Genomic DNA, 21,193 nt, shown 5'->3' on the forward strand with positions numbered 1-21,193 from the left:
CTCCTAAATATATGACTCCCAATCAGGAACAACGATCCCCAGCTGTTCCTGATCAGGAGTCACAAGACTAACACAGAAACAGACATACTAGACAACACATACAGACTTCTTCTGCCACGTCCTGACCAAAATACTACACCACTACTCCCTCAGCTGGTCAGGACGTGACAGTGTGCTTAAACTGATAACACACAAATTATTGTATTTTTCTTGTCTATATTGAATACTTAATTTAAACATTCACAGTGTAGGTTGGAAAAAGTATGTGAACCCCTAGGCTAATGACTTTTTCAAAAGCTAATTCGAGTCAGTACTCAGCTAACCTGGAGTCCAATCAATGAGACAAGATTGGAGATGTTGGTTAGAGCTGCCCTGAAATATAAAAAAGACTCACAAAATCGGAGTTTGCTATTCACATAAAGCATTGCCTGATGTGAACCATGCCTCGAACAAAAGTGATCTCAGAAGACCTAAGATTAAGGATTGTTGACTTGCATAAAGCTAGAAAAGGTTACAAAAGTATCTCTAAAAGCCGTGATGTTCATCAGTCCACAGTAAGATAAATTGTCTATAAAGGGAGAAAGTTCAGCACTGTTGCTACTCTCCCTAGTAGTGGCCGTCCTGCAAAGATGACTGCAAGAGCAGAGAGGTTAAGAAGAATCCTATAGTGTCAGCTAAAGTCTTACAGAAATCTCTGGAACATGCTAACATCTCTGTTGACGAGTCTACGATACGTTAAACACTAAACAAGAATGGTGTTCATGGGAGGACACCACGGAAGAAGCCACTGCTGTCCAAAAAAAGCATTGTTGCACGTCTGAAGTTCGCAAAAGAGCACCTGGATGTTCCACAGCACTACTGGCAAAATATTCTGTGGACAGATTAAACTAAAGTTGAGTTGTTTGGAAGGAACACAACACTATGTGTGGAGAAAAAAAGGCACAGCACACCAACATCAAAACCTCATCCCAACTGTAAAATATGGTGGAGGGAGCATCATGGTTTGGGGCTGCTTTGCTGCCTCAGGGCCGGAACAGCTTGCTATCATTGATGGAAAAATGAATTCACATGTTTATCAAGACATTTTGCAGGAGAATGTAATGCTATCTGTCCGCCAATTGAAGCTCAACAGAAGTTGGGTAATGCAACAGGACAACGACCCAAAACACAGAAGTAAATCAACAACAGAATGGCTTCAACAGAAGAAAATATGCCTTCTTGATCAAATCAAATCAAATGTATTTATATAGCCCTTCTTACATCAGCTGATATCTGAAAGTGCTGTACAGAAACCCAGCCTAAAACCCCAAACAGCAAGCAATGCAGGTGTAGAAGCACGGTGGCTAGGAAAAACTCCCTAGAAAGGCCAAAACCTAGGAAGAACCTAGAAAGGAACCAGGCGATGAGGGGTGGCCAGTCCTCTTCTGGCTGTGCCGGGTGGAGATTATAACAGAACATGGCCAAGATGTTCAAATGTTCATAAATGACCAGCATAGTCAAATAATAATAATCACAGTAGTTGTTGAGGCTGCAACAAGTCAGCACCTCAAGAGTAAATGTCAGTTGGCTTTTCATAGCCGATCATTGAGAGTATCTCTACCGCTCCTGCTGTCTCTAGAGAGTTGAAAACAGCAGGTCTGGGACAGGTAGCATGTCCGGTGAACAGGTCAGGGTTCCATAGCCACAGGCTTCCAGTTGAAGATCGCATCTGCTACAAGACCATGGTGCTTGCCTACGGAGCTGTGAGGGGAACGGCACCTCCGTACCTTCAGGCTCTGATCAGGCCCTACACCCAAACAAGGGCACTGCGTTCATCCACCTCTGGCCTGCTGGCCCCCTACCTCTGCGGAAGCACAGTTCCCACTCAGCCCAGTCAAAACTGTTCGCTGCTCTGGCACCCCAATGGTGGAACAAGCTCCCTCACGACGCCAGGACAGCGGAGTCAATCACCACCTTCCGTAGACACCTGAAACCCCACCTCTTTAAGGAATACCTGGGATAGGATATAGTAATCCTTCTAACCCCCCCCCCAAAAAAATATATATATAGATGTACTATTGTAAAGTGGTTGTTCCACTGGATATCTTAAGGTGAATGCACCAATTTGTAAGTCGCTCTGGATAAGAGCGTCTGCTAAATGACGTAAATGTAAATGTAAATGTTGAAACTGGAGCAGCAGCACGGCCAGGTGGACTGGGGACAGCAAGGAGTCATCATGCCAGGTAGTCTTTAGGCATGGTCCTAGGGCTCAGGTCCTCCGAGAGAGAGAAAGAAAGAAAGAAAGAAAGAGAGAAAGAGCGAATTAGAGAGCATATACTTAAATTCACACAGGACACCGGATAAGACAGGAGGGGTCAGGAGACACTGTGAGCCCATCTGATGATACCCCTGGACAGGGCCAAATAGGCAGGATATAACCCCACCCACTTTGCCAAAGCACAGCCCCCACACCTCACACTCCTGGGCCAGACTACACTCAATCATAGGACCTACTGAAGAGATGAGTCTTCAGTAAAGACTTAAAAGTTGAGACCGAGTCTGCATCTCTCACATGGGTAGGCAGACCATTCCATAAAAATTGAGCTCTATAGGAGAAAGCCTTGCCTCCAGCTGTTTGCTTAGAAATTCTAGGGACAATTAGGGTCTTGTGACCGTAGCGTACGTGTAGGTATGTAAGGCAGGACCAAATCGGAAAGATAGGTAGGAGCAAGCCCATGTAATGCTTTGTAGGTTAGCAGTAAAACCTTGAAATCAGCCCTTGCCTTAACAGGAAGCCAGTGTAGGGAGGCTAGCACTGGAGTAATATGATCACATTTTTTGGTTCTAGTCAGGATTCTAGCAGCCGTATTTAGCACTAACTGAAGTTTATTTAGTGCTTTATCCGGGTAGCCGGAAAGTAGAGCATTGCAGTAGTCCAACCTAGAAGTAACAAAAGCATGGATACATTTTTCTGTATCATTTTTGGACAGAAAGTTTCTGATTTTTGCAATGTTACATAGATGGAAAAAAGCTGTCCTTGAAACAGTCTTGATATGTTCGTCAAAAGAGAGATCAGGGTCCAGAGTAACGCCGAGGTCCTTCTCAGTTTTATTTGAGACGACTGTTCAACCATCAAGATTAATTGTCAGATTCAACAGAAGATCTCTTTGTTTCTTGGGACCTAGAACAAGCATCTCTGTTTTGTCCAAGTTTAAAAGTAGAAGGTTTGCAGCCATCCACTTCCTTATGTCTGAAACACAGGCTTCTAGCGAGGGCAATTTTGGGGCTTCACCATGTTTCATTGAAATGTACAGCTGTGTGTCATCCGCATAGCAGTGAAATTTAACATTATGTTTTCGAATGACATCCCCAAGAGGTTAAATATATAGTGAAAACAATAGTGGTCATAAAACGGAACCTTGAGGAACACCAAAATGTACAGTTGATTTGTCAGAGGACAAACCATTCACAGAGACAAACGGATATCTTTCCGACAGATAAGATCTAAACCAGGCCAGAACATGTCCATGTAGACCAATTTGGGTTTTCAATCTCTCCAAAAGTTTGTGGTGATCAATGGTATCAAAAGCAGCTCTAAGGTCTAGGAGCACGAGGACAGATGCAAAGCCTCTGTCTGATGCCATTATTAAAAGGTCATTTACCACCTTCACAAATGCAGTCTCAGTGCTATGATGGGGTCTAAAACCAGGCTGAAGCGTTTCGTATACATTGTTTGTCTTCAGGACGGCAGTGAGTTGCTGCGCTACAGCTTTTTCTAACATTTTTGAGAGGAATGGCCGATAGTTTTTTATATTTTCTTGGTCAAGGTTTGGCTTTTTCAAGAGAGGCTTTATTACTGCCACTTTTAGTGAGTTTGGTACACATCCGGTGGATAGAGAGCTGGAGTGGCCCAGTCAGAGTCCTGACCTCAACCCCGATTGAGATGCTGTTGCATGACATCGACGGCGGTTCACACCAGACTAGAGGTCGACCGATTATGATTTTTCAACGCCGATACCGATTATTGGAGGACCAAAAAGCCGATACCGATTAATCGGATGATTTTTTTTGTTTATTTGTAATAATGACAATTACAACAATACTGAATGAACACTTATTTAACTTAATATAATACATCAATAAAATCAATTTAGCCTCAAATAAATAATGAAACTTTCAATTTGGTTTAAATAATGCAAAAACAAAGTGTTGGAGAAGAAAGTAAAAGTGCAATATGTGCCATGTAAGAAAGCTAACGTTAAAGTGCCTTGCTCAGAACATGAGAACATATGAAAGCTGGTGGCTCCTTTTAACGTTAGTCTTCAATATTCCCAGGTAAGAAGTTTTAGGTTGTAGTTATTATAGAAATTATAGGACTATTTCTCTCTATACGATTTGTATTTCATATACCTTTGACTATTGGATGTTCTTCTAGGCACTTTAGTATTGCCAGTGTAACAGTATAGCTTCCGTCCCTCTCCTCGCTCCTACCTGGGCTCGAACCAGGAACACATCGACAACAGCCACCCTCGAAGCAGCGTTACCCATGCAGAGCAAGGGGAACAACTTCTCCAAGTCTCAGAGCGAGTGACGTTTGAAACGCTATTAGCGCACACCCCGCTAACAAGCTAGCCATTTCACATCGGTTACACCAGCCTAATCTTGGGAGTTGATAGGCTTGAAGTCATAAACAGCCCAATGCTTGAAGCATTGCGAAGAGCTGCTGGCAAAACGCACGAAAGTGCTGTTTTGAATGAATGCTTACGAGCCTGCTGGTGCCTACCACCGCTCAGTCAGACTGCTCTATCAAATCATAGACTTAATTATAATATAATAAACACACAGAAATACGAGCCTTAGGTCATTAATATGGTCGAATCCGGAAACTATCATCTCGAAAACAAAACGTTTTTTCTTTCAGTGAAATACGGAACCGTTCCGTATTTTATCTAATGGGTGGCATCCCTAAGTCTAAATATTCCTGTTACATTGCACAACCTTCAATGTTATGTCATAATTACGTAAAATTCTGGCAGTTAGTTCGCAACGAGCCAGGCGGCCCAAACTGTTGCATATACCCTGACTCTGCGTGCAATGAACGCAAGAGAAGTGACACAATTTCACCTGGTTAATATTGCCTGCTAACCTGGATTTCTTTTAGCTAAATATGCAGGTTTAAAAATATATACTTCTGTGTATTGATTTTAAGAAAGGCATTGATGTTTATGGTTAGGTACAGTCGTGCAACGATTGTGTTTTTTTCGTAAATGCGCTTTTGTTAAATCATCCCCCGTTTGGCGAAGTTGGCTGTCTTTGTTAGGAAGAAATAGTCTTCATGCTGCATATACCCTGACTCTGTTGCAAGAGTTGACACATTTTCCCTAGTTAAAAGAAAATCATGTTAGCAGGCAATATTAACTAAATATGCAGGTTTAAAAATATATACTTGTCTATTGATTTTAAGAAAGACATTAATGTTTATGGTTAGGTACACGTTGGAGCAACGACAGTCCTTTTTCGCGAATGCGCACCGCATCGATTATATGCAACGCAGGACAGGCTAGATAAACGAGTAATATCATCAACCATGTGTAGTTAACTAGTGATTATGATTGATTGATTGATTGTTTTTTATAAGATAAGTTTAATGCTAGCTAGCTAGCAACTTACCTTGGCTTCTTACTGCATTCGCGTAACAGGCAGGCACCTCGTGGAGTGCAATGTAAAGCAGGTGATTAGAGCATTGGACTAGTTAACCGTAAGGTTGCAAAATTGAATCCCCGAGCTGACAAGGTAAAAATCTGTCATTCTGCCCCTGAACAAGGCAGTTAACCCACTGTTCCTTGGCCATCATTGAAAATAAGAATGTCTTCTTAACTGACTTGCCTAGTTAAATAAAGGTGTAAAAAAAATGTAATCGTCAAAAATACCGATTACCGATTGTTATGAAAACTTGAAATCGGACCTAATTAATCGCCCATTCCGATTAATCGGTCGACCTCTACACCAGACATCCCGAGAGTATTGCTGAACTGAAACAGTTTTGTAAAGAGGAATGGTCCAAAATTCCTCCTGACCGTTGTGCAGGTCTGATACGCAACAACAGAAAACATTTGGATGAGGTTGTTGCTGCCAAAGGAGCGTCAACCAGTTATTAAATCCAAGGGTTCACATACTTTTTCCACCCTGCACTGTGAATGTTTACACAGTGTGTTCAATAAAGACATGAAAACGTATAATTATTTGTGTGTTATTAGTTGTGTTTGTCTATTGTTGTGACAAAGTTTATGACCAATTTATGCAGAAATCCAGGTAATTCCAAAGGGTTCACATACTTCTTCTTGCCACTGTAAGCAAAGTTGTTGTTGTTTTGTTTTTTTACTAGAGAAGTGTTGGTTTACCTGAAAATGTGGGTAATTCTTAGCACTCCAACTTTAATAATGTTATTAGCAACAGTGTTGTAGTGGAGGGTATATATACGCAGGTATACGCCGTATACCCACTTATTTTTCAGTTTGCATTGTGTATACTCACTTCTTAATACCCACGATGCGTATCAAAGTAGGGTTGTGGAGGTATATGCCGTATCAATTAATAAGGCTGATGGAACAGATCAGAATGTTTAGCTTAAAAAATTGATCAACTATTATTTCTTCACATTTTAGCCGCAGCAATGTGCACACAGCGAATGTTCTAAAATCCAATTTGCGGAAAACACCTTTCTAAATGCGTACCGTACCTGCAAGCGGTTTCATGGAAATAGATGGAAATATCTGTTAGACATTTAGAAAGTGGGGCGATCTAAAGATGCAACAACTCTCATGGGTTGCTAACATGACTAGTAAAGGCCTTTGGCCGCTAGACAAATCAAATCAAATCAAATGTATTTGTCACATACACATGGTTAGCAGGTGTTAATGCAAGTGTAGCAAAATGCTTGTGCTTTTAGTTCCGACCATGCAGTAATATCTAACAAGTAATCTACCAATTCCACAACAACTACCTTGTACACACAAGTGTAAAGGAATGAATACGAATATGTACATAAAAATATATAAATGAGTGATGGCCGAACGGCATAGGGAAGATGTAATAGATGGTATGGAGTACAGTATACACATATGAGATGAGTATTGTAGGGTATGAAAACATATAAAGCAGCATTGTTTAAGGTGGTTAGTGATACATCACATCAGGATGGCAAGATGCAGTAGATGGTATGGCGTACAGTATATACATATGAGATGAATAATATAGGTTATGTAAACATTATCTAATATAAATAATATAAAGTGGCAAGTGATAAATTGATTACATCAATTTTCCCATTATTAAAGTGGCTTGAGTTGAGTCAGTATGTTGGCAGCAGCCACTCGATGTTAGTGATGGCTGTTTAACAGTCTGATGGCATTGAGATAGAAGCTGTTTTTCAGTCTCTCGGTTCCAGCTTTGATGCACCTGTACTGACCTCGCCTTCTGGATGTTAGCGGGGTGAACAGGCAGTGGCTCGGGTGGTTGCTGTCCTTGATGATCTTTTTGGCCTTCCTGTGACATCGGGTGGTGTAGGTGTCCTGGAGGGCAGGTAGTTTGCACCCGGTGATGCGTTGTGCAAACCTCACTACCCTCTGGAGAGCCTTCCGGTTATGGGCGGAGCAGCTGCCGTACCAGGTGGTGATACAGCCCGACAGGATGCTCTTGATTGTGCATCTGTAAAAGTTTGTGAGTGTTTTTGGTGGCAAGCCAAATTTCTTCAGCCTCCTGAGGTTGAAGAGGCGCTGCTGCGCCTTCTTCACCACGCTGTCTGTGTGGGTGGACCATTTCAGTTTGTCCGTGATGTGTACGCCGAGGAACTTAAAAGTCTCCACCCTCTCCACTACTGTCCCGTCAATGTAGATAGGGGGCTGCTCCCTCTGCTGTTTCCTGAAGTTCACGATCATCTCTTTTGTTTTGTTGACATTGAGTGCGAGATTTTTTTCCTGACACCACACTCCGAGGGCCCTCACCTCCTCCCTGTAGGCCATCTCGTCGTCGGTAATCAAGCCTACCACTGTAGTGTCGTCTGCAAACTTGATGATTTGAGTTGGATGTGTGCATGGCCACGCAGTTGTGGGTGAACAGGGAGTACATAAGAGGGCTGAGAACGCACCCTTGTGGGGACCCAGTGTTGAGGATCAGCGGGGTGGAGATGTTGTTACCTACTATCACCACCTGGGGGCAGCCTGTCAGAAAGTCCAGGACCCAGATGTACAGGGCGGGGTTGAGACCCAGGGTCTCGAGCTTAATGATGAGTTTGGAGGGTACTATGGTGTTAAATGCTGAGCTGTAATCGATGAACAGCATTCTTACATAGGTATTCCTCTTGTCCAGATGGGTTAGGGTAGTGTGCAGTGTAGTCTCTCAAAGCACTTCATGATGACGGAAGTGAGTGCTACAGGGCGGTAGTCATTTAGCTTAGTTACCTTAGCTTTCTTGGGAACAGGAACAATGGTGGCCCTCTTGAAGCATGTGGGGACAGCAGACTGGGATAAGGATTACATTTTAGTCATTTAGCAGACGCTCTTATCCAGAGCGACTTACAGTAGTGAATGCATACATTTCAATTCATTTCATACATTTTTTTTTTTTTTCCCGTACTGGCCCCCCATGGGAATCGAACCCAAAACCCTGGCGTTGCAAACACCATTGCAAACACCATGCTCTACCAACTGACCCACAGGGATTGATTGAATATGTCTGTAAACACACCAGCCAGCTGGTCTGCGCATGCTCTGAGGACGCGGCCAGGGATGCCGTCTGGGCCTGCAGCCTTGCGAGGCTTAACACGTTTAAATGTTTTACTCACGTTGGCTGCAGTGAAGGAGAGCCCACAGGTTTTGGTAGCGGGCCGTGTTAGTGGCACTGTATTGTCCTCAAAGCGAGCAAAAACCTTGTTTAGTCTGTCTGGGAGCAAAGCATCGTGATCCGCGACGGGGCTGATTTTTCTTTTGTAGTCCGTGATTGACTGTAGACCCTACCACATACCTCTCATGTCTGAGCCGTTGAATTGCGACTCCACTTTGTCTCTGTACTGACGCTTAGCTTGTTTGATTGCCTTGCTGAGGGAATAGCTACACTGTTTATATTCGGTCATGTTTCCGGTCACTTTGCCCTGATTAAAAGCAGTGGTTCGTGCGTTCAGTTTTGCGCGAATGCTGCCATCAATCCACGGTTTCTCGTTGGGGAATGTTTTAATAGATGCTGTTGGTACGACATCACCGATGCACTTGTTAATGAACTCGCACACCGAGTCAGCGTATTCGTCAATGTTGTTGTTCGCAGCAATGCGGAACATATCCCAGTCCACATGATCGAAGCAATCTTGAAGCATTGAATCCGATTGGTCGTACCAGCGTTGAACAGACCTGAGGGCGGGAGCTTCCTGTTTTAGCTTTTGTCTATAGGCTGGGAGCAACAAAATGGAGTCGTGGTCCGGTTTTCCAAAGGGAGGGCGGGGGAGGGCCTTATATGCGTCGCAGAAGTTAGAATAACAGTGGTCTAGGGTTTTGCCCGCCCTGGTAGCACAACCGATATGCTGATAGAATTTGGGGAGCCTTGTTTTCAGATTAGCCTTGTTAAAATCCCCGGCTACAATAAATGCAGCCTCAGGATATGTGGTTTCCAGTTTACATAGAGTCCAATGAAGTTCTTTCAGGGCCGTCGATGTGTCTGCTTGGGGGGATATACACGGTTGTGATTATAATCTAAGAGAATTCTCTTGGTAGATAATGCAGTCGGCATTTGATAGTGAGGAATTCTAAGTCAGGTGAACAAAATGACTTGAGTTCCTGTATGTTGTTATGATCACACCACGTATCGTTAATCTTAAAGCGTACACCCCCACCCTTCTTCTTACCAGAGAGATGCTTCTTTCTGTCGGCGCGATGCGTGAAGAAACCAGGTGGCTGTACCGACTCAGATAGCGTGTCTCGAGTGAGCCATGTTTCCATGAAACAAAGAATGTTAGTCTCGGATGTCTCTCTGGAATGCTACCCTTGTTTGGATTTCGTCTACCTTGTTGTCAAGAGACTGGACATTGGCGAGTAGTATGCTCGGGAGCGGTGCGCGATGTGCCCGTCTACGGACCAGAAGACCACTCCGTTTGCCCCTTCTTCTGCGGTGCCATTGTTTTGGCTCGCCGGCTGGGATCCGATCCATTGTCCTGGGTGGTGGGCCAAACAGAGGATCCGCTTCGGGAAAGTCGTATTTCTGGTCGTAATGTTGGTTAGTTGACTTTGCTCTTATATCGAATAGTTCCTCCCGACTGTATGTAGTAAAACCTAAGATTACCTGGGGTAACAATGTAAGAAATAACACATAAAAAAGCTAAATACTGCATAGTTTCCTAGGAACGCGAAGCGAGGCGGCCATCTTTGTCGGCACCGGAAGTTGACGTGGACGTTTGACAATGAAAGAAAGTTGAAAGAAAATATATAGAACAGGAGTTCTGTATGCATATGATGAAGTCTTTAGAAAATAATTGCCTCCACGTTTCAATGGTAGGATTTTGGCTACAGACTACTTTGAAGCAAGGTAAGACATGCCTCATAATGAGGTAAAACGTCCAGGTTTCAAACAATTAAGGAACAGGACAAATATTGCAATGCTAGTTATGGGCCTAACCATCTTGTGGTAGATGGAAAGGCTTTCCCAAAAACTGTTTCAATGAAATGTTATCTAGCTTCAAATTAGCCTACCTTGCCAAATTATTTCATCAATCCAGTGGTCATTTGTTTTGCAAACTCCATCTCGTGCTACAGAAACACCACTAACCAAACAAAAGCGGTCTCCTGATGTGGTTTAAGCATTGTTATGGACTTAAAACCTCCAATTGTGTTGTTTTTCTTTAAAAAAACTGACGTTTAATCTTAAAGAGCTCTTGTGTGAATACACAAGTTTTTCACTGCAACAGTTGGTGCAGGAAACTGATAATATCTGTCTTTAACTCAAACAGATCATCTTCATCATCAGCCAAACTACCCAACTTCACTGGTTAGTATCAATTTCTTACATTACATTTGGATAATGATCAGCGATAGTGTTAGAAAGGAAGCAGATGATACAAACTATAAAGCACATGAGAAAAAATATGTTATTCACCTGTAGGCCAGTCCTGACTAGCAGGTGCGAAACCTACATTACATTTAGAGTTGGAATGTACAGCATGGCTATGTTTGCATCAATAGATATAATTTGTCTTTGTCTGATTTTAAACCTGTAAGGAAGAATCTAGTTCAGCAAATGATCAGTATCTCTTTTGATATGTTACTATACCTATACTGTATGTGTGTATGGACACTTTGCTGCTCTGCTTAGCCAGACAGTTGCTAAGGATTTTTGTCTGTCTGCTGTCCCTTCCAAGACGCTGAACATTACTGAAGGGATTCCCATGATGACACTCGCTCACAGTGCTGCCAAGACTGAGTTTGACCCCCTTGTCACACCCCTGCTGCCAGACAGAGAGTCCAGAGGTAAGTATTTGATGTAGTTTGTCTATCTTCAATGTACAGGTAACTGACAAAATAAAGGAAACACCAACAAACACCTTGGCATAGATTATACTAGTGTCTGGAACTCTATTGGAGGAATGTGACTAGGGCTGTGGCGGTCACAAAATTTCGTCAGTCGGTGATTGTCAAGCAAATAACTGTCTGTCTCACGGTAATTGACCGTTAATTAACATAAACACATTTAGCATCTCCTGGCTTCCACACATAGCCTACAAGCCATTTTAAAAAGTCTAATAAACCCCATGTAATATAACCTACACCTTCTCAATAAATCCATTATTTATTTTAGACAGGTCTAAAGAAGCATGATATGAAGAAGAAAAGAATAGCACACTCTGAGTTGTCCTTATGTTAGGTCCTGATGTGGCTACGCCAAATGGCTTTGGGCTACACTAGTTCATTTAGCAGACAAGATTTGCTTATAAGTCCATGGAGTTATTTTATAGTATGAAAAATACAATTGAACAAATATTTTCTCCTAACGATTTGAGGGAGTGCGCACATTCAGCTATTCTGTCTTGAGCAGTTAACAAAGAAATAGATACTCCTATATGCTTAATTTAGAGTTATTAATGTAACTTTAGTTGTTCTACAAACATTGGGCTATATGTTTTGACTTAATATACTGTAAGGCTGTATGATGAGACTCTAATGATGATTTGAAAAAAGTCGCTTGAAAGGCATGAGCTCTGCTTTGGGTTTTTTTGCGCAGGTTGTACACACTCCAATAGTCTCTCATTCACAATTTGACAAGCACTTGATAATGCCTCAAATTTCATGGGGGCATCCCCTTTGTGGCCGTAATGCAACCTAAACAAATCCATGCCTTTTGCGGCCCGGAGTGCTGTGTTGTTCCCTTCTCTCTGAGTGCTGCACAATATGAAGCATCTCTCACTCACAGGCTCTCTGTCATGTGATCAGATCTTTCTCACAGGCTACAAGTTAAGACCGACACATTGGAGATGTAACTGCGCGTCCTTATCCAATTCCCGAGGTGCATATTGAAGATATTGGAAGAACTGTCCACATTTACTTTTCGTCAGCCAACAAGATGAGTAGGCCTAACGAACAGCAAAAGTACTATCCTACGTCAATCTGTTATCCCCCATAGTACAAAATGTGACCTATTCTGTGCAATAAAAAAATATTCCAAACATAGTCTGGAACAGTTGTGGGATGCGATAGATCCCAAATTAATACAACCACTAGCATCAACAAAATGTTTTTATGCAATGTGGCTGACGCAACAGATCAGAACGTTTACTGTAGTTTAAAATGTTGATAAACTATTAGGCTTTCTTCACATTATAAGCGCAGCAATGCGCACATGGTAGAAGGCTATAAGCGCGGATGTTCCATTGGTGAAAAACACCATTATCAAAAGTGACATTTTTATGGTGAAAATGATCTTCCCCAAACTTGAAACTCACACACTGCTTATATATGCCAGTTAGGCTCTACACCCCTTGTAAAGTGGATTAATGTGCTTAATTTTAAGAAGTTATTTGTCCACTTTATTAAATCATATAGGCCTATGGGCTAGGCTACATTAGGTGTGCGAGGCTAATATTGTCACCTATTCTTGATTTAATCATGTCTTTAGATATACTAAATAATAAATGTGTGATATTTGTTTTGATTTAGAATGGACCATTATCATGCACCTGTATCGAAACAGGGGCAGCGGGAAAAAATACAAGTCATCTATGCACTTAAATAGCGAATGGAGGAAGCTTTTCCCCGTGGTTTATTTTCATGCCAGCCAGGTAGGCTATACTTCTGAAAATATAAGCAATGTGCTTAATATTAGGAAAGTTGGAAAATAAATATACTAGGCCTAGCCTATAGAAAGCTGATGAGATCCTTTTTTATACATGACCCTAAGCATGATGGGATGTTAATTGCTTAATTAACTCAGGAACCACACATGTGTGGAAGCATCTGCTTTTAATATAAATTGTATCCCTCATTTACTCAAGTGTTTCCTTTATTTTGGCAGTTACATGTAGTTTGTCTGTCTCCCAGTGTGGCTTTGCCATCAGCCTTAGTTTGGCAACATTGCATTTAAGCTGCTCTAACAAGCTACCTGGACCGCCTATTGAGTGCCTTTTGTTAACCCTTTATACTCGTGGGAATTTGACTATATGTATAGGGCTACATTTAAATGTTTCTTACAGAATGAATATGAAAAGCAAATGCATAACCATGGTAGCAATTGAAAGGGAAAAGTTTGGAGATAATGTGAAAATTATTAGACCAAAGGTGAGTAAACAACAGTTCATCCTGACACAAGACTGTTGTATTCAACATTTTGAACATAAATATATTAAATAAATGATAAAGAAGCATAGAATATTAGAAGTGAAAGAGACTGGGTCTCTGTAGAAAGACAGATAGCTGTGGAATGCGTTGGGTGACAAGAGGAGAGCAACGTGTTGATACAGGGAGACAGATGGACATCTGTGGATTAGATAAAGGAGGGGTTGAGGTCAGGAGGTGAGGACAAATTCCCTGAAGGGAGTAATAAGGGTTTGGTATCTTGTTACTCTTTTCCTGTTAAACCATAAGATGTAAGGATTGAAGAGAATGAGGAGTGTCTTAAGTGGGATATACAGTGGGGCCAAAAAGTATTTAGTCAGCCACCAATTGTGCAAGTTCTCCCACTTAAAAAGATGAGAGGCCTGTAATTTTCATCATAGGTACATGTCAACTATGACAGACAAAATGAGAAAAACAAATCCAGAAAATCACATTGCAGGATTTTTAATGAATTTATTTGCAAATTACGGTGGAAAATAAGTATTTGGTCAATAACAAAAGTTTATCTCAATACTTTGTTATATACCCTTTGTTGCCAATGACACAGGTCAAACGTTTTCTGTAAGTCTTCACAAGGTTTTTAAAAAATTACAGGCCTCATCTTTTTAAGTGGGAGAACTTGCACAATTGGTGGCTGACTAAATACTTTTTTGCCCCACTGTATATATCTGGATGGGAGAAATTTGGGTTGTCTGAATTACAGCTGTACAGAACCTTTGGGAAGAATTACACTTGGTTAAAGCTTCTCTAGTGTCCGTGAGTTATTTACTCTGAAAAATAAGAACCTAACAACTGAATCCAAACATCACGCTGTTGATTTTATGTGCATTTTACATTTAGTGTACTTTGCCACATTTGTCGATAGCGGAATCTGAAAATACTCTAGATACATTCAGTCATAAAATAAGACTCTTCGTGGAAAATGTGGGGTAGGTGCAAATAAGGGTTTGAATGAGAGGAGTAACTGGTGTCTCCAAGTGGCCACACATCTCTCTAAAGTGTGCACAGTTCCTAAGCAATTTCAATGCACTTTTATGACGCAAAGAAAAGTCTTGAACTATAAGGTACTTTTTTTGGCTCTCCTAGCTGTGCTGTTGAGGAACTAGAGCAAGCACACTTGTAGATGTTTTGTTTGGAATACAACCCTGCATCCCCATCATCACACAATGACCAAAAACTTTCCATTATAAATCGAAATCTGAGTCAGGTCGGCATGATTTGAAATCTCATTCTATTGCCAACATGACTAGCGTTCATAAAATATGATCTTACAGTGTTAGGCTTTTACAAGGCAATTCAGGGATGGGGGCAACGTCTTGTTGCGTGCGGTGCTCAAGATCAGAACAGCTTTCAGTGAAAACCAATACAGCGCTGTGAAGTGCAGAGCCCAGAACTCTGACATCATGTATAGTATGTTACTGTACAGTCACTTTGTTCCAATTTAGGTGCTTATTAGTGCCCAAATCTGCCATGTTCAACCCGTATATGGGTACGAGTGTAAAGGGTTAAGTAAATCAGGTGATAAATTAAGTGAAAAGGAGACTGGAGTAGGACTTTAAGGTTGGGTGCATATGCTTGGATTTATAATAAACGTATATGATATAATGTAGGTGTTTCGCATATCAGAAGCAAAAGCAAATCCCATCGAGCACATTTCTGAGGTGTGTACCCTACAGCATACTACCTGTCCTGTCGCTTTGATGTGGCTAGAATATGTGCTGTTGTGTACTCAAAACAACCGCCTTTCCTTAAATGCCGCAGCGTGTCAGCATAAAACATATCTCTTGTCAGTCACGTGGAAATGTGTGTGCATGTGTAGGTGGAAACTGCAAAACTTTGGTGATATGAATCAGAAAGAAGCTGATCAGATTAATTGGCAAATCAAATAGCGAAAAGCAGCCTTCGACTGCTCGGCCTTTAACATTTAAGGTTGTTGCCTTATCTTTCTTGCAAATTACACCCTGATTCCAACATCTGTTCCACTGAAAATATGCATAGAAGCATCTACACAAAGCATCAAAGCGTAATGTTGGTTACAGTAGTATCAGTGACAAAATATGATACATGAAAAGGTTTGTCCCGAGTCTTTACATGCTGTTTTTGATCTTCTAACCTCAAATTTAAGGCCACGTTTTTTTGATTTGTGTCTCTTTGAGATTAAATAGTATGGCCACGTCTAGTTTACATGAAAATTCCACATGGTTGTCAACTTCCGAATTCTCCTGTGGTGTTGTTGTAAGGTTATGGTGCATGGTCTGTGGTATAGTTCAGCTTGCGTGTCATTTTCTTTACAACAGTTGACTGGGGTCCAGACTGCGACTTCCCCCTCAAAAACAAATCAACTGGACTGGGAGTGTGCATAGTGTGCAAATGGAAAATCGAAATAATAAAATGCTTGTTAGAAATAAACTATGAGCATCACTCAGGTCTCATAATTTACACAAGCGAGACAAGTTTAGCCGTTTCTGTTGAAAAACAAGTTAAAGCACTTTCTCACTCCTAAAACGCACCCTCACAACACAAAAAGGTTTCCTCATACCCCACAAATGACCTGATTACATTGATTGAATCTTGCCCAAACTCTCTATTACTTCTTTGCTCACTTAAAGGAAAACTCCACATAAAAACGATCTTTTGACATCTGTTTCATTAGTCCATTGTTGACATTGTCCCAAAATGTTTTTCTTGTCAGCAATCACGCTTTCAAGATATGTAACTTTCAAAATACACAAATAATCCCTGTATGATGCATTTTGCATCATTTTATGTATTTTGAAAGTTACATATCTTGAAAACTTGATTGCTGACAAGAAAAACATTTTGTTTTTAGGTAGAGTTTTCCTTTAAGCACTTTACAAGAATCTCTCCACCTGTTACCATTCTGGGCCCGTATTCATTAAGCTTCTCAGAGTAGGAACACAGATCTAGGATCAGTTTTGCCTTTTAGATAATATTTAATACAATTTCATGGACACAGGAACCCTTATCCTAGATCAGCACTCCTACTCTGAGACGCTTTGTGAATATTGGCCCTGATTTCCTCCCTCCCTCCCTTTCCCCTCTCTTCCTCAGTCCCTCGCCAGGACACCCAGGAGGAGCACTGGCCCGCGACGGTGTTATATGCCATCATCAAGGAGGTGCCTCTGCGGCGCTGGAAGGAGTTCCTGCGCGTGCTCTCCCTGACCGACCGGCAGCTGGAGCGTGTGGAGCTGGAGCCAGGTCTGGGCTCTATTGAGAGGCAGTACCAGATGCTGCGGCTGTGGAGCCAGGGCCCGACTGCATGTCTGGAGGACGTATACTCGGCCCTGCTCTACATGGACCTGGCTGGATGTGCCTACCAGTTGCAGGATTGTCTGGAGCAGCTGCAGTGGAGAGCCACAACCAATGACATCACCACAGTTTCATAGGACAACTGAGTAGGGATGGACATGAGTACTCGAACAGACCTCAAAAATCGGTCTTAACCAGAGATCACATTGTTTTCAAATACTGTGTTGCAACAAAGCGCTAGGCATGTCTCTCTCCATGCTCACTCTCTCGGTTTGTCAATGTTTATGAATTTCCCACAATGTATCAAAAGTATCATCAGTACTAAATGTAGGCTACCGTTATTCATTGCCACTTCCCCATTAATCTAGAATGTTTGGTTATGGTCTTTTCTGTTTATTCAATATATTAATACCTCATACCGTTCTCATTCTGGTAGTGTACGCATTGTTTGGAGAGCTCACAAACTGCGCTGTGATAATGAAGTTGTGGTTTATTTTATTATACACTGAACAAAAATATAAACGCAACATGCAACAATTTCAAAGATTTTTCTGAGTTACAGTTCATATAAGGAAATCAGTCAATTGAAATAAATTCATTAGGGCCTAATATAAGGATTTCACATGACTGGGAATAAAGATATGCATCTGTTGGGCATCGATACATCTCCTTAGCATAGAGTTGATCAGGCTGTTGATTGTGGCCTGTGGAATGTTGTCCCACTCCTCTTCAATGGCTGTGAGAAGTTTCTGGATATTGGCGGGAACTGGAACACGCTGTCGTACACGTTGATCCAAAGCATCCCAAACATGCTCAATGGGTCTGGTGAGTATGCAGGCCATGGAAGAACTGAGACATTTTCAGCTTCCAGGAATACTGTACAGGTCCTGCGACATGGGGCCATGCATTATCATGCTGAAACATGAGGTGATGGCGACGGATGAATGGCACGATCTCTGTGCATTCAAATTGTGCACAAAGTGAGGATTTGCCCACTGAAGTCGGTTACAACCCTCGTGAGGACGACAAGCATGCACATGAGGTTCCCTGAGATGGTTTCTGACCATTTATGCAGAAATTCTTTGGTTGCGCAATCCCACAGTTTCATCAGCTGCCTGGGGGGCTGGTCTCAGACTATCCTGCAGGTAAAGAAGCCAGATGTGGAGGTCCTGGGCTGGTGTGGTTACACGTGGTCTGTGGTTGTGAGGCCAGTTGGAGGTACTGCCAAATTCTCTAAAACATTGTTGGAGGAGGTTTATGGTAGATAAATAACATTCAAATTCTCTGGCAACAGCTCTGGTGGACATTCCTGCAGTCAGAATGCCAATTGCATGCTCCCTCAAAACTTGAGACATCTGTGGCATTGTGTTGTGTGACAAAACTGCACATGTTAGAGTGGCCATTTATTGTCCCCAACACAAGGTGCACTCGTGTAATGATCATGCTGTTCAATCAGCTTCTTGTGATTATCTTGGCAAAGGAGAAATGCCCATTAACAGGGATGTAAACAATTTTGTGCACACAATTTGAAAGAAATAAACTTTTGGTGCTTAATGGAACATTTCTTGGATCTTTTAATTTAGCTCATGAAACATGGGACCAACATCTGTTGCATTTATATTTTTGTTCAGTATATTTACCAGTTTTATGTCAATTTCGTCATTGTCCTTTATTTGGAGCATATGTCTGGTCTCTCAGTCTTGTCACGATTGTGTGAAAGTGCATGCTTGAGTGTGCACAGATGTAGGCTACATGGCCTGAGCATCAGGATAGGCGGTTTCGTTAGGAGTTCAGAAATCAGAATTTTCTAAACGCAGACCATCAAAATAGCTTTGTTTTAAACCATTTCACCTGCGTTTTTCCTTTACAGAAAATACATTAGTGCAACACATTCCATACGCTATTTGGCTGGCAGCCACACAAGCAATGTTCCCTCTAAACTGCACGCGTAGCCCCGAGAATGCCGGACTGCCATGCATAATATCAACCCACTGAGAGAAGCATGAGGTTGAACTTCATTCAACTTTCTAGAGCAGGGATCCCCAACCGATTGTTCGTATTCCTAGTCAATCGCCAAACATTTCTGTAAAAAAAACATTGATAATGCCATGTGTGCCTATTTTTTTTAATTTGTCTCGGGGATGTCTGCAGTAACTTAGCAGGCATAAAAGAAAACTACAGCAAAATTGATACTGTGAGATTTCAAAACGTTTTAAACAATGTGTGAAGACGAATACAGCTCAGAGCTGTTTTTATGAGTGAGTTCATGTTTAAGTCCTTACTCAGCACTGTCAACAGTTTGTATTCGACACTTTTGTAAGCCATAAAATGCGAGCTTTTCCTATTTCCACTCAGCGCTACAACAAGCACTGCGGCAGTAATGAATGATTAGGAAAGTGTATCTAAAGGCTTGCGTTGTTGTTATTATTAGCGGCTTGGGTCTTCTGTTCATAGGAGTAACAACATGAATTTGTGCATGAGGCAGACTCAAGTTTCTCCAACAGCTGGAAGATGGTGTGCCTTTGGTCAGTGTCAGTGGAGGAAAGGGAGAGCGGCGGGATGTTGAGAGGCTGACTCAGTCTGCTGCTCTCTCCTTCCATCAGATACAGACATCATCAGCCCAGTAAAATAAAAAGCACATTATTTAAATGTATACTCACTCAGCTGTGCCTCACAAGTAATACAACAACAGAAACTATTACAAGTGTGATCATCTATCCAACACAATCTCATACTCAATTCGTGGAAATATGTACAAAAAGTATTTCAACAGATTTCGTGTGTTTATGTGTGGCTTAATTCCTGTGAAAATACACACAAGTTATTGGAGCAATGCATTTAGGGCAATGGTGTTCTAGACTGCCTTTTTTTTACGTCGTACATTTATTTAGATAAAAAACAAACGTCTTAACCCAATATTGTTAATCAACCAAGTTGTCACCGAAATACTTATAATAGTAGCCTTATGTGTTTTATTTTTTATTAATACCAATTGCTGTTTACTATGCTTGTTTTTGCATAATTCTTTGGGATACTGGTGCTATTTCGGATTTTATGAGGGTTGCCAGATTGGAGTAAAAATCAGTTATTGTCTTTTTTTTGTGGTATTGATGAAGGTATTTGATTGGGGAGTGGGGATACATTTCATGATTGGAAATGAACTCATCAATAAATGTGTGGAAACAGAGACCTGCAAAAAAATCTGACGCTTGACGCTACAAGCTTGGCACACCAGTAATTTAAGAGTTTCTCCAATTCTTCTCTGCAGATCCTCTCAAGCTCTGTCAGGTTTGATGGGGAGCGTCGCTGCACAGCTATTTTCAGGTCTCTTCAGAGATGTTCGATCAAGTTCAAGTCTGGGCTCTGGCTGAGCCACTCAAGGACAAGCCACTTCTGTGTTGTCTTTGCTGTGTGCTTAGGGTTGTTGTCCTGTTGGAAGGTCAACCTTCGCCCAGTCTGAGGTCCTGAGCGCTCTGGAGCAGGTTTTCATCAAGGATCTCTCTGTACTTTGCTCTGTTCATCTCACCCTCAATCCTGACTAGTCTCCCTGTCCCTGCCACTGAAAAACATCCCCACAGCATGATGCTGCCACCACCATGCTTCACCATAGGGATGGTGCCAGGTTTCCTCCAGATGTGACACTTGGCATTCAGGCCAAAGAGTTCAATCTTGGTTTCATCAGAATAGAGAATCTTGTTTCTCATGGTCTGAGAGTCCTTTAGGTGCCTTTTGACAAACTCCAATTGGGCTGTCATATGCCTTTTAATGAAGAGTGGGTTCCGTCTGGCCACTCTACCATAAAGGCCTGATTGGTGGAATGCTGCAGAGATGGTTGTCCTTCTGGAAGGTTCTCCTATCTCCACAGAGGAACTCTGGAGCTCTGTGGAGTGACCATCAGGTTCTTGTTCACATCCCTGTCTAAGGCCCTTCTCTCCCGATTGCTCAGTTTGGCTGAGCGGCCAGCTCTAGGCAGAGTCTTGGCGGTTCCAAACTTCTTCCATTTAAGAATGATGGAGGCCACTGTGTTTTTGGGGACCTTCAATGCTGCAGAAATATTTTGGTACCCTTCCCCAGATCTG

The 21,193-nt window shown here is 41.9% G+C and overlaps 1 protein-coding gene across 1 annotated transcript in view; it reads left to right on the forward strand.

Moving 5' to 3' along the window:
* The window catches only part of LOC106567387 (tumor necrosis factor receptor superfamily member 1A), a 38,788-nt gene extending 21,052 nt beyond the window's left edge, over positions 1–17,736 (forward strand). The window contains exons 8-10 of the mRNA XM_014136568.2: positions 10,970–11,007; positions 11,378–11,486; positions 16,917–17,736. Coding sequence (XP_013992043.1) covers positions 10,970–11,007; positions 11,378–11,486; positions 16,917–17,251 — 482 coding nt within the window. The 3' untranslated portion in view covers positions 17,252–17,736. The remainder of the gene's footprint in view (positions 1–10,969; positions 11,008–11,377; positions 11,487–16,916) is intronic.
* Positions 17,737–21,193: the final 3,457 nt, after the last annotated feature.

The sequence above is a fragment of the Salmo salar genome, chromosome ssa13 (assembly GCF_905237065.1).
Source record: "Salmo salar chromosome ssa13, Ssal_v3.1, whole genome shotgun sequence".
Lineage (NCBI taxonomy): Eukaryota > Metazoa > Chordata > Actinopteri > Salmoniformes > Salmonidae > Salmo > Salmo salar.